Genomic DNA, 13874 nt, shown 5'->3' with positions numbered 1-13874 from the left:
TTATATCAAATGCACTCATCTGCCCAATGAATACAATATCTTATTATTATTATTTGATCTACACCTATGTTAATAGATGACTAAGACTCTGGATAGGATTCAGAAAAGAGCATAATGAATGTTAATTCAAATTAGAGATTGGAAACGTTTGCAGTACAGAAACTACATAAGAAAAACATAATCCCCGATGAGGTGGACAGGATCATGAGGAGGCTGAGCTCCACCACCTGTTTATTGGACCTGTGCCCCTCCTGGCTGGTTTATGCAGCCCGGGAGAAGACACGAGGCTGGTTCCAGGCAGTAATAACTGCTTCTTTGAGCAAGGGTGTTTTCCCTTCTGCCTTGAAAGAGGCAGTGGTGAGGCCCCTCCTCAAGAAGCCCACCCTGGACTCGGTGATTTTGAATAACTATCGTCCTGTCTCCAACCTTTGCTTTTTGGCGATGGTTGTTGAGAGTGTCGTAGCGCATCAGCTTCCTCTGTTCCTGGAGGAAACTGATTATCTCGACCCGTACCAATCGGGTTTCAGACCTGGGCGTAGCACAGAGATGGCATTGGTTGCACTGGTGAATTATCTCTGGCGGGCTCGGGACAGGGGTTGTTCCTCTATCCTAGTCCTATTAGACCTCTCAGCGGCTTTTGATACCATCGACCATGGTATCCTACTGCGACGTCTCAGGGGGTTGGGAGTGGGGGGCACTGTTTTACAGTGGTTCTCCTCCTGCCTCCTGGGCCACTCGCAGTCGGTGTTGATGGGAGGACAGAGGTCCACCCCGAGATCTCTCGTTTGTGGAGTCCCTCAGGGGTCGGTCCTCTCTCCCCTCCTGTTCAACATCTACATGAAGCCGCTGGGTGAGCTCATTCGTGGTTTCGGGGTGGGGTATCACCAGTACGCTGATGATACCCAACTTTTTCTTTCCACCCCGACCCAACCCAGTGATGCCCTCACTGTGATGTCCCGTTGCCTGGAGGCGGTCCGGGTTTGGATGGGGAGAAACAGGCTTCGTCTCAATCCTGACAAGACTGAGTGGCTGTTCATACCGGCATCTCGGGCTGACCAGCCTTCTCCATCATTAACAATAGGGGATGAGGTATTACCCCCTGTTGATAGGGCTCGCAACTTGGGAGTCCTCCTGGATTCATGGCTCAGTTTGGAAGATCATATAGGAGCCGTGACCAGGGGGGCTTTTGCCCAGATTCGCCTGGTGCACCAGTTGCGTCCCTATCTGGACCAAGATGCTCTAGGTACAGTCACTCATGCGCTCATGACCTCCCGGTTAGACTACTGCAATGCCCTCTACATGGGGCTGCCCTTGAGGACCACCCGAAGGCTTCAACTGGTGCAGAATTCAGCCGCGCGAGTTTTGATGGGAGTTTCCCGATACTCCCGTGTAACACCTCTTCTCCGTGAGCTGCATTGGCTTCTGGTTGCCCTCCGGGTGAGATTCAAGGTGCTGGTAATGACCTATAAAGCCCTAAATGGCTTGGGTCCAGACTATTTAAGGGAACACCTGCTGCATCATCTTCCCATCGTCCTGTGCGCCCCCACAGGGAGGGCCTTCTCAGGGTACCGCCGCTTAATGAATGCCGGCAGGTTATTCCCAGGGGAAGGGCGTTCTCTGTGGGTGCGCCTGCCCTATGGAACCAACTACCCACAGAACTTAGGACTGCCCCCGACCTTCGCTCATTTTGCCGGGACCTGAAAACTTGGCTCTTCGATCTGTTTGGTCCAGACTTTGGGGTTGTTAATTTAACTGGGTTTTAGATTTACTCTTGGGGCTTGAATTTAATTTAATTGTTTTATTTGTTTTTAATTTTTGTATTCATGGTTTTAACTGCCCTGTAAACTGCCCTGAGTCCTACGGGAATAGGGCGGTATACAAATCCAATAAAATAAATAAATAAATAAATAATGAAACTAGGGCTAGCAGCAGTAAATATTCTAATTGATATCATGTGATTGAACAGAACTGAAAAGATTTATCATTTTAATAAAACATATATGCCAAACCACATGTATTGAGGTGCTGTATGAGGGAGTGGTCGCTGAGAGTGCTTGCTTTTTTTGCATCTTCACATTTTTTAAAAAAAGTTTCGCTGAACCTCTCTCCTCCTGAATAGCAGAGAATAAATTCCTCATATTTCTGAGTAATTGTTTTACTTAAACATTCCCAGTTTGTTTACTGAACGAAAGAAAAAACCTGAATATTTTCACGTAGGGTTTTTTGGCTTTTATCAATGTCAAGAATCATCTTTTGGGAAGCAATTCTGAAAACCGATTCAAAACCAATCTTTCCTCTGTTGTCTCCTGTTTTTGCAATGCTGTACTTTTAAAACTACGTCTGTCAGGAAGGAGACAGGAAATTCGAGTCACACTTACAACAGCTGTGCCATGCCCACTATCATTCTGAAATGACGTAGTTTGGGCTTCAGTGGCACAGAGCCAGGAACTTAGCAATAGCAGAGGTCAGGAAGATAGGTCACTGTTTTTACAGCCCTCACACTTGGAATCCTGCAGCATCTACTTGCTGCTGCCTTCCTTTCTCTTCTGTTTTTCTGCTCTTTACTATGGGGAGCTAGAAACATCCTGTTTTCAAAACATTTGATTGTTTTGCAATTAGCAAATTTCTATGCAGAAGTCTTTGACGGAAGGAAGACAGATTATTCAGATACTTCACAGATGTGGGAAATTTGACAATAACTCAACATATTTCAAAAGGCTTCTTAGCTTCTGAAAAGTTAAATTTGCTCTTTATTTTCAGCTGTAAGCATTAAATTTTCTAATTATTTTTCCAAAATTGCAACACATAATAAATATGACAAAGTAGAGACAAAATGAGGACAATGTAATCTCATTTCATACACAGTATATATATGCAGGATCTAAGATCTTAGATAAGAGCTAAGAGAAGTAAAATTGGGACTATGAGATTTATATTTATACGGGTTTCTTTAAATTTCTATTTTTAATTTTATTTGTGCTCAAAAATTGATACAGTATTTGTTTGTGTAGCTTTTTTCCTATGGAAAAGAGTTATATCAGCTTCATCTCATTGAAGCTGATTATTCTTTACTTAATAATAGAAACAAATTGCAAAGTATCTGCATAAGGCTCCATCCTAGTGACCATCCTACTGCAGCGTTTCCCAACCTTAGGAACTTGAAGATGCGTGGACTTCAACTCCCAGAATTCCCCAGCCAGCTATGCTGGCTGGGGAATTCTGGGAGTTGAAGTCCACGCATCTTCAAGTTCCTAAGGTTGGAAAACGCTGTCCTACTGTATAGTGGCCATTGTAAATGACTTCTACACTATACTTATAAATATATATGAATGCACACTTTGGATGAGACTGATAAAAGAAAGTTAACAATAGATTGTAAGTAAATTGGGGGGGGTTGTTTTCTTGCCTTCAGTGTTTGCTTTAACACTGGGGAAAAATGTATTAAGCTCTTCAGTCAGACACAAGCCACGTTTTCTCTCAAAAAATGCCTGAGATTATTGTTGAGGTGATACCCATGCCATTAGGGAATACATTGGCCTTTTGTTACCCAAAGGTTTGGCTGCTAGCCAACTAAGGAGTGGTTTCAATTTTAAATAATATCCAACTTTTAGATATTAAATACATGGAAAAAAAGGTAGATGTATCTGTCTTTAGGAATGAAATAAACACTTTAGAATGCAAACACGTACACAATACTAAATTATAATAAGAATCAAATATTTTAGGTAACTCAAGTCTACTAATCAACTTCTCAACTTCTCCTTACACAGTTTAGAAATATTTCTACTGATGAAACAGTATTTCTACGAATTGCAACCACATGCAAAAATATACATACACTATATAACTAAAATTAAAACAAGCCCCACATATGCAATCCATGCCAAATTGATGGTAGGTGGAAACTCGCACCATTGTAAGCAATTTAATTTATTGAAAGGAAAAAAACTAGCAGAAGTTTTATAAGGATAATTGTACTTTTTATCTGTATCATTTTTTTCCAGTTGATTTGCTGATGATTGCTACTGCTGGTATACATTGTACAAATAATGTTAGAATATTTCCAGAATTACTTTTGGCATTTCGGTTATATGCTAGAATTTGTTTTCCAACTTTCTAAATTGCTTTTTTTAAATGATAATAGCACATGTTATATTTAATTCTATAACATTGATTGACTACAATACAATACAAAACTGCAATTACCAGTATTCTGGTAAGGATTTTGAAAGCTTGGACTAATTTATTTACATTGCTTTAATTTTTTTACAATAGGTCAGTAACCTGACTTAGCAAAGGAAGACAGAAAAATGCATAACTTTTCACTTTGTTCTTAAAATACATTTGTTTGCATGTAGTTTTTCTCTCTTACCTTATTGGATGCCATCTCACTAACAGATCGATAGGTCTGAATAGTTTCAAGTTGGTCTAAACACCAGTCCAATTCCTCCAAAGTTTCCATTGCTAATTTTTGATAAGATTCTTCTGCAAATAAACACATAGACATGTAGTTAGGCTTGAGTGACGGCAGGCTTTCCATGGTGGAATTGCTGATCCGACTTGGTCCGACACTGCTGTAAGGGCTGCAGTGCTCTTTCATCATAAGTTCTTCAGGCTGCTGCTGTTCCACTCTCTAGTAGAACAAATCAATGCACGTCCAAGCCTTTGAATGGTCGTTGTGGTTTTGTGGTGTGTGTGTTTCTTGCTTTCTTTTTTGTCCTTGCAGGCTTTGAAGAATCAGTTTCAGTAATATATCAACAAACTTCCTCTACAAAGTGGTGTAGGAGGAGGGATACTCTCTGACAGGCTCATCTGCATATGTGTGAACTCACAGAACAGCAGAGGAAAAGAAAGGGGTTTTTTCCCCCTTCTCCACTTAAACATTACTCATCTCACCATTTCTACTATTAAAGTGAAGACATTTTTATAAGACATTTAAAATATCATCAAGGGAGATTAGGCAATCAGTGTAACTCGTCTTTTTTCCCTGTTAGAAAACAGATTCAGATTTTTTTTTGAAAAAAAGAAATACAGAAATAATTCATAATAAATTTGTTCAAGTTTTCTAAACTTGTTCAAGTTTGATGATCTGTTTCAGAATATTTTCATAAGTGCTACAACCCACCCACTCCCATTAATTAAGGTTTAGTTCATTAATTTTTTGACGTATCTGATAGGAAACAAGTAGAAAGTATTGCTTTTCTTAAATGGTTAAATTTCCATTTTGTTCATGCCGAAGTCATAAAGGAATTTTAAACTGAATTTCTGGAAGGGGTTTCCAAAACATATGCTCTTTCTGTCAGTTGTTCTTTCCTTTTGAAACAGAATTTTCCAAAATATTTTCTAAAGTTGTAGTCTTAATTTTAGGACTGGCTAAGTCTATGAAGCTCAGATTTATTACCAAAACCCTTTTGGAAGAAACATTTAGGGAAATTGCTTGAGAACTTGGGAAAGCTATAAAATCCCAAACATACTTCCTCTGCCATGCAATGCATCTTCAGGCACTGTTCAACATTACAAATTGCATTATACATAGTTTAAGATATTAAAATATAAATCAGTGGTTATTCATAATGGAGTAGTACCATCAGTCAAATGTAAAGAAAAAGAAAAATGTTTAGCATATACCGATAATACAAATGAAATTGGTAATATGTCTAGTAAGAGGCTGTCCTACAGAAAGGTGCCAAAATAGAAAAAAAAACACCCCTTTTTGATTAATGCCAAATGAACAGCTACAAATATGGTACAACCAGGAGAATGCCTGTTGATAAGAACAGCAATAGGGTAGATTTACTGTATAAATGCCTGGATTTTAGATTTTCAGTGGCTTACAATCTCTGCGTTATAAGGCCAGAATATTCCTTATTCTTCTTTAAGAAGATCAGCAGTCCTAACAATGAGGCTATATGATGCTAATGGTCATAATACATTCTACTAGTATTGTATTAAATGATAGGACTCTCTGTAGGGTTGGCATTTTTAAGAACTTATCTTAAGAACTTCTTTATGTAAGAATAAAATATGTCTTTTGCACACCTATATTATTTGAACACATGCATACTTATAACTGGCATCCCCTGGAGCTGTTAAACCTTCATATGCAAGTATTACAAGTGTACTGGGAGAAGACACACATAAGTTTGCTCATCTTCAATTATAATTGCTATTAGTGTCTCCAAGATAAGTACAAAAATACATTTGGCCGAAATCACTTGTTTGTGATCACTGTTTTTAGCAGGTTTGGTTGGGAATATTTGCAACTCTTTGCAGTCTCTAATATCATTTTTGGAATAAGTTTATTTTGTCAATTTGCTGGATTTGTAACTTGCTCTTCATTCCAAGAGCAAAAGCTAATTTATATGGGGTGTCTATTATATCCCCAGATCCCTGTGAGATAGGTTGTGCTGAGAGAGAACGATTGGCCCTAAATTACTCAAGGAGTTTCATAGATAAGAATGGACTTGAACCTGGATCTCCCCATTTACGGTCCAGCTTCTTCACTGGCTCCCTTGTAATAAAAAATTGATACTAGCCAATATATTCTAATCTTTACTATACTTCCTTTTCAATCAGATAGCTAATCAACTATATGCAGGCTAAAAGCCTAGAAAGGACTAAAAATATGCTCCTGGTCTCAGGTAAATTACTGTTGACTGCAGTAAATCTTCTGGGGAAGTAAAGTTAGAGTCTACTAGTGTTTCCTGAAAATATTAGATATCTTAGTCTGGAAAAGAGGATGTTCTTTTCTAAACCTTAACTATTTCACTTAAACATTCCTTATAAAATGCACAAGAGGAAATTTGGCTATTCTGAGAAACCCCCTTTTACAAAATCAGGGGTACTATGACATGACTCTCCAATATTCTTTTCATAGTAGTGGTTTCACATTCAACATTCAAAAGTCTACTATAGTAAAGACTTAGCTTCTGATCCTATTTTATGATCCCAACCCTATGAAAGCACACATTTTTTTTAACCTGAAGCCACATTGACCACACTGGGGTCAAATCAACTTCAAACCAGTAAATTATGGGAAATTTTGGTCAACAATGAAAGAAAAAGGTTTAACGTGACCTCTAGTTATTTGACACATGTGTGTTTTTGATGTGACGAGCTCTTGATGGTTCAGAGATTGGTGGCAGCAGTTTTAGTGTATCATCATTAAAGGGGGAATCTCACTTAAACAGCAGGGAGGTCTCATCTGTATCCCACGTAGAAATAAGTAAGTAATAGAAAAAGTTAAATATTGGAGCAGCACGACATTCTTCATCCACACACACACACCCCGCTTCCTAGCTAAAGTAAAGCTAAGGGTGGAGTAAAATTCAATCATCAAAAAAGGGTTGGTTTCACATTATCAGTGTCTGAATAAGGAGTTTCAGTGATCAAACTCTGTGTGTAAAGCAATAGCTTATACAGAACTTACTGAACCCAACAGGTGAAATAAAACAAACTTTTACTGAATATAATTTTGAAAAAAAGATAGAATACCTGACAGCCACCCACACAAATGAGCTTAACCTTCCTATTCATGATGATGATCACAACGTGCCATCAAGTCAGCATAAACTCTTGGCAAATGCATATGCAGTTTTCTTGGCTGCCGTATGTTTTCTGCCCTGTGTCCCTTCACTGTTGAAGACAGGTGCAGGCTGCTGGGGATGAACACCCTTTGAATGATGAAGTAGTATGAACGAATTTCCAGAAAACACTGCAGACTACAGGAACCATTTCCGCTTCAGCTTGCGATGCAGACAACACAGACCCATCCCCAACACACACATTTGCACTACCCTGAAGACCTTGAGGACACAGATAAAGCTCCAGACAGTCTCTAAAAGAATGCAAATGACAGGTGTCTGCAAGGAATATAAATCCTTCCATTCCCCACTGTCCAGTCAGAGCTGAAGAAGCTTCTTGGATGAGAAGTGAAACATCTTCGAAGAAAAACATGCAAGTCCAGTTGCCTCCTGAAAAAAGCACCTTTGGGACAACCATAACCTAGATGACTGAGAATCTCCATAGGTGTGTTAACTTCTTCCTCTTCTTTCTTGTTTCTAAGCTGCGCTTCTGGAACTCATCCATATATATTCCTAACAGCAGTATTCTAGATTCTTAAGACTATTCTTTTCTCAATGGACCTTGCCGGAGAATATCAGTCTATCTGGAAGCAAACTTTGCTGGCTGAATTAATATTACTTATCTTTTTCTCACCACAATTTATTCTTCTCGGGTTAGGAGTTGAATATTTTGAATACAGAATGCCAAAATGCCTTTGATAAGGCTCCTCCCCCCACAAGAATCCCCTCCCATCCCAAGTACTGAAAGTCTGAAGTATATAATAATACCAGTTTCATATCTTATAACATCTAGAAGACTCCACCTGCAGAATGGCTTTCATGCTGGCTTTTGCAACTAGATGCAACTTTGACTGCACTAGATGGAAGTTACAGGAAGACACCCTTCCACTAATATCAGGTGTCCCTTCAATGCCAAAGAAGTCAAAACCACGGAACACATTTTCCTACTGACTTTTTAAAGACACATGCAGTACTTCTTTTTTCCCATGCTTGCATTATCAAGTTATCGGGTCACAAAGGCCAATTTAATATCTCTTTAATCTCAAACTTTAATCCAATATTTCCAAGTTCCATGGAACAATGTGGGAGATTCTCTGGGTACTGGCGACAAACTGGAGCTAATCAGATTTGACAAATGCCTGGCTATTATAATGCTGCTTTTAAATTCCATTTATTCAGGAATATACTTCTGTTGCTCTTTCTTGATTTTTAATTTGTTTTTCTTTATGTTTTTGTCAGATAATTCTGCATATAATTGTTTTATTGAATACTTTTTTTAACTATGTAAGTTTATCCTGTAGTTAATCTAATTAATCGGTTTAGGATCCAATCTGGGTTGGTCACTGGACCTCGTCAATCATCAGGAGTGCCGATTTACCACCAGCCTATTGAGTACTTAGAAGGTGAGGGCTGGGCAACACAAACAAACGATTGCTAATGACTTAAAAGCCAGCCATCAACACACCCCAATCAACATCTAAAAAGCCACATACAACAGGCACCATATAAATACCCCACACAGAACAGTGCACACTTTGCTAGAGAGAATTTCCTGAAGATGGGCACCAGCACGAGTCCGAATGCTTCAAAGACAAAACCTCTGGTCCCGGTGACCGACCCAGATTGGATCCTGCAACATTACCCTGGGACACGTCTATTCGCCTTCATTCTAATCCGTTTACTTTACAGCTTTTGTCCTACAATCTTTTGAAGTCTGTAATTACTGTACTTAAAGGACCTGCACACGGATTGTTCCATACACTGTGTTTTTTGCTTCATGTAAATTAAAAACTGAAATAAGGGTATTAATTGATGTGACTGATTCTCCAATGGGAATGGGAAGAAGTTATTTGTGTGGCCCCTTATTCTCATAAATATGAGAAAAGGCTAAATGAGTATTTCCTATCATTACTCTTTAACCATGGCCTATATTTTTACAGATAACTGTTACAAAAGAACATAATTAAATCAAAGTTAGGCCCAATCCAAAGAAAAATGTATCTATAAGTTTACAGAGCACTAGCCATGGGCATGAAAGTCACGCTGGCGTTTAGAGAGGTAATAGAGAAGGAGAGAAATAATCTACAGCAGCTGACAGCAGACATTTGGGCAGGGTTGAGGTGATCATTCAATAATCCCAAATTAAAACATGTATGTGAGAAACACCCTTCATTTAACTTTCAAAGCAAAAGAACTGAATCTTATTGTTCTGACATGCCAAAACATGAAATAAAATTACAGTATATGAAGTAGCCGACTTCAGTTCTGGGTTTTCAGCAATGAATGTATATCTAAGACTTTGTACTTCCATTACATAATACTTACATTCAAATACAAAAAATAAATACATCAACCTGAAATGTATTAGAAGTTAGTCTGAAAGCTATGCAGCTGTCATTTTAATGTTTTTAGGATAAATGTTTTCCAAAATATTTTATTTCTTTTGTTGTTCTTCAATGAAAGCAAAATGTGTGTATAATACTGTGGCTTTATTTCATCCCAATCACGCATATCTATAACAGTAGGGGAAGGGATATGTTTCTTTCTGCCCCTGCACCAGGGTGCTAATTTCTTAAACTGTTTATTTTAGCTATCTTTGAATGCTATTCCTACATACATTTGTTCAAATTATATGATTCACATAATTAGCTCTTACTAAAATGAGCTATAATCACATTGTTTTCTAATACAAGATCAGTTTTAATCTGGTGTCATTTGTTCATTTGTTTCTAGAGTACAGTCTTCATTATCCTATTTAAATCCATAGTATAGCCTTTAATTTGAAGAAATTTACACAAGGATGTGTTTCACATAGGTATTATAAAATATATAATCAATAGAATTCAGAAGTGTTATGAGACTTTTGTAGGACAAACATTTGAACTGGTTGATGTGCTTCTCACATGGAATTATGCAAAAGTAATGTATTTTATTGGGTAATATTGTATCTATGATTATTGTCCTCTGAAGCTAATTACTTCCTTTAAAATTTTATCCTGAAATATGCACTTATTGACTGTTAGGGACTTCCCTCAATGCTCTAACTTAATAGAGTTTTCAGGCAAATGGTAATTTCCTCACTGATTCATGAATGCTTGCAAAAATTCCACTTGGCACTGGAGAACTATGGTTAGACAATAAAATGATTATATGTGAAATCATCATTTCCTTAAGGAAACAGATCTGTGTAGATTTCCTTCCAGTCTGTGCTCCAAGATAAGTTTCTCTTTCTTTCTTTCTTTCTTTCTTTCTTTTCTTTCTTTCTTTCTTTCTTTCTTTTTCTTTCTCTCTCTCTCTTTCTTTTCTTTCTTACTTTGCTATTCCTGCTTATTCAGTGATGAGAATACTTCCAAGTATGCAGATAAATTTCATTTTTAACATATTAATATGAAATGATATTTGGTACAACATTTCCTGCATTTTGTGATTTCTGCTGGGTGCCATTCAATTTTTTAATGGTTTGGGGTCGTTTTAGTATACATACTATTTGTTTTGTGCAATTCTGGAAATTTATAACTGTCAGAACATGAAATGCTCTGCACTAACACTGCTTTGTAGGCAAAATAAAATATAATGTAAAGCATTATACACCACCCAGATTTACTTTTACGAATGGTATTTGTCTGTAATTAATAATTGATGATGATGATGATGGTATCCATTTAGTCATGTCCGACTCTTGACAATTTGATTGGCCAATTACTAGGCGTGTATATTCTAAGTGTGTCTCAGTACATTGTATGTTTCTGTCTTAAGTGGACAGAAGCAGTCAAAGATGACAAGTATCTCAGCTGCTGGGTATGTTTATTTTAGATAGTTTTTTAAAAATAGTTTTTATTGTTTTGTTGTTTTATTGTCAGAAGCCATGGTGGCACAGTGGTTAGAATGCAGTATTGCAAAGCTAACTCTGTCCACTGCCAGGAGTTTGATCATGACTAGCTCAAGGTTGACTCAGCCTTCCATTCTTCTGAGGTTGGTCCCCCCAGATGGTTGGGGGCAATATGCTGACATTGTAAATTGCTCAGAGAATGCTATAAAGCACTGTGGAGCAGTATATAAGTCTAAGAGGTATTGCTATTGCTTTAAAATGTTTTTGTTTTATTTGTAGAATATGTTTTTGAACTGTAAGCCACCTAGAATCACTGGCTGAGATGGGTGACTATAGAAATTGAATAAATAAATAGTATGATGCCTGCAAGATTTGAACCTGCATAAAATAGACTGAGCATGCATGAGATAAAACTGGACTTTGACTGTGATCATGCTTTCATGAACAGAATATGCCAAAACTGAACAGAACATCCTTATCTCTTGGCATGGGCATAACTAAAAATGGTAGACTAATTCACACTTTCCTTCTCAGAGTAAAAAGTATTAAATGAAAGCTTCTATTGACCAAAGTTATGATTGATAGACAGTCTTTTAATCCTGAGTAGACAATGAATATATGTAGGAAAATGAGGATGTAGCCTTAATTCTGAATCAAAGAGCTAAAATGTATGACAAAACATTTGAATGGGTGTCATCTAGATTGTTGTAGATGCATGTGAAAATAGAAATCCACAGCCTAGTGATAGGTGAAATTTACATTCCAGAATAATAATGAAAAAATCAGATGTGTCTGGAATAAGTGTGCTACATTCTGAATGAGTACAGTCTAAGGGAAAAATTATTTTGGTAGGTAACACAAATGAATGACTGCAAATAAAATGAGAATTCAGAAAAAAATAATTGAGCCATTCAGAGACTCTAAAATGAATAAGAATGAATATTGCTGATTATCTACTTTTTTAAAATGCATGATATATGGATTAGGCAAACTTATATATATATATATTTCAGAGTGCCAGGAAAGTAAGTTCAGTTATACCTGAGACTAGTATGAAAAAGAAGTTTGGTGTGAGGATGAAATAGCTTTGGATGTAAAAAAATGTATGTATGAAAATGATTCTCCAAAAAGTGAGGATGAGAGAAATATTTTGTGTAATGTGCATAGGCAGAAGTTAGTTAGAGAGCAAGGAATAATTAAGATTTCATTGATTTCTTTTTTTAAAAAAAAATTCAGAAGTGAATGAAAGGGCTAAACAAACTCCCCAAAATGTGTGGAATTGGATTGAAATAATATGGATGAAAGTGAAGTAAGTAAATGCTGGAAAGGGTATTTCAAAGACCTGTATGGAAATTATGGTACCAGTATAAATTCTGGAAATGTTAGCATCCCCCAAAAAGAGAAAAATAAATTCTGTAAAAGCTAGTGTCCCCCCAAAAAAGATAAAAATACTACAAGAATGTTGAAATATGAGAAAAACACAACTAATAGGTGTTAAATATGGATATGGCTTGTTTATGGAATAGCTGTCTGACTTGCTTCATGTGTGTGTGAAGACAGCATCTGTACCTGATGATTGGAAGAATGTCGTTATGGTTTTCTTATGCAAAAGGAAAGGTAGCAAGAAGTAAAGCAGAATCTATGGAGGATTAATTTGTTAAGTGTGCCTGGGAAAGTAGTTGAAAGAAGTCTGATTGAAAGGGAAGAAAAGGAGGAAATTAGCAAAATTTGAGAAGTACAGTGCAGTTTTATGCTGGGCAGTTGAGTAAATACTGGTAGAAGGACATATATGCGGTCTGTTATGAGTAATAACTATCAAATGAAAGAAGAAATGGGCAAAAGAAAGGAAAACCAAGAAAGTCCTAGTTTAGTGGAGCTGATGAGGTCCTCAGAAAAGAGGTGATGAGAAGTTTAAAGAACAAAAGGCAAATGTATGAAGAGATGTAGTGAGGAATAATTGTGTTGGTGTGAAGCTTTGGCTTCTTTATTTCTTCTTTTGTGTGGTTTATATATGTCACTCGAAAGAGGGAAAAACAGAATGGGTATGTATGCATACATGTCTGTATGTAGGCATAGCATATATGGCCTACAAAATCTGAGAGGATCATGAGATGACAGCAACAAGATACAGAACGTTGTAATATGGATATTTGTAGCCCAGAGGAGGAATGCCTATGATTATATGAAAAACTATTCATTTTTTACATATTCTAGATCACATACTACAGAAGTGTGTTTATAAGAGGCTTTTCCTTTGCCTTTTCCTCCCTATATCCCTATATATGATGATTTTAATTTTATTTTTATCTTGATTTCTGTACTTATTATATGTTTTGTTGTTAGCCGCCCTGAGTCCTTCGGGAGATAGGGCGGGATATAAATCCCATCAATAAATAAATAAATAAATAAATAAATATCCTCCATATATTCACAAATACACTTCAGAGTCCTATAGAGACAAG

At 37.1% G+C, this 13874-nt stretch overlaps 1 protein-coding gene across 3 annotated transcripts in view; it reads right to left on the bottom strand.

Moving 5' to 3' along the window:
• The window catches only part of PDE4B (phosphodiesterase 4B), a gene marked incomplete at its 5' end in the record, with an annotated part of 229830 nt that overhangs the window by 31374 nt on the left and 184582 nt on the right, over positions 1 to 13874 (bottom strand). For all 3 annotated transcript variants that reach the window (XM_083361117.1, XM_083361118.1, XM_083361119.1), the window contains one exon: positions 4373 to 4485. In XM_083361117.1, coding sequence (XP_083217243.1) covers positions 4373 to 4485 — 113 coding nt within the window. The remainder of the gene's footprint in view (positions 1 to 4372; positions 4486 to 13874) is intronic.

Source organism: Vipera ursinii (assembly GCF_947247035.1).
Source record: "Vipera ursinii genome assembly, chromosome: 3".
Lineage (NCBI taxonomy): Eukaryota > Metazoa > Chordata > Lepidosauria > Squamata > Viperidae > Vipera > Vipera ursinii.
This window is presented reverse-complemented; position numbering and strand designations above follow the sequence as displayed.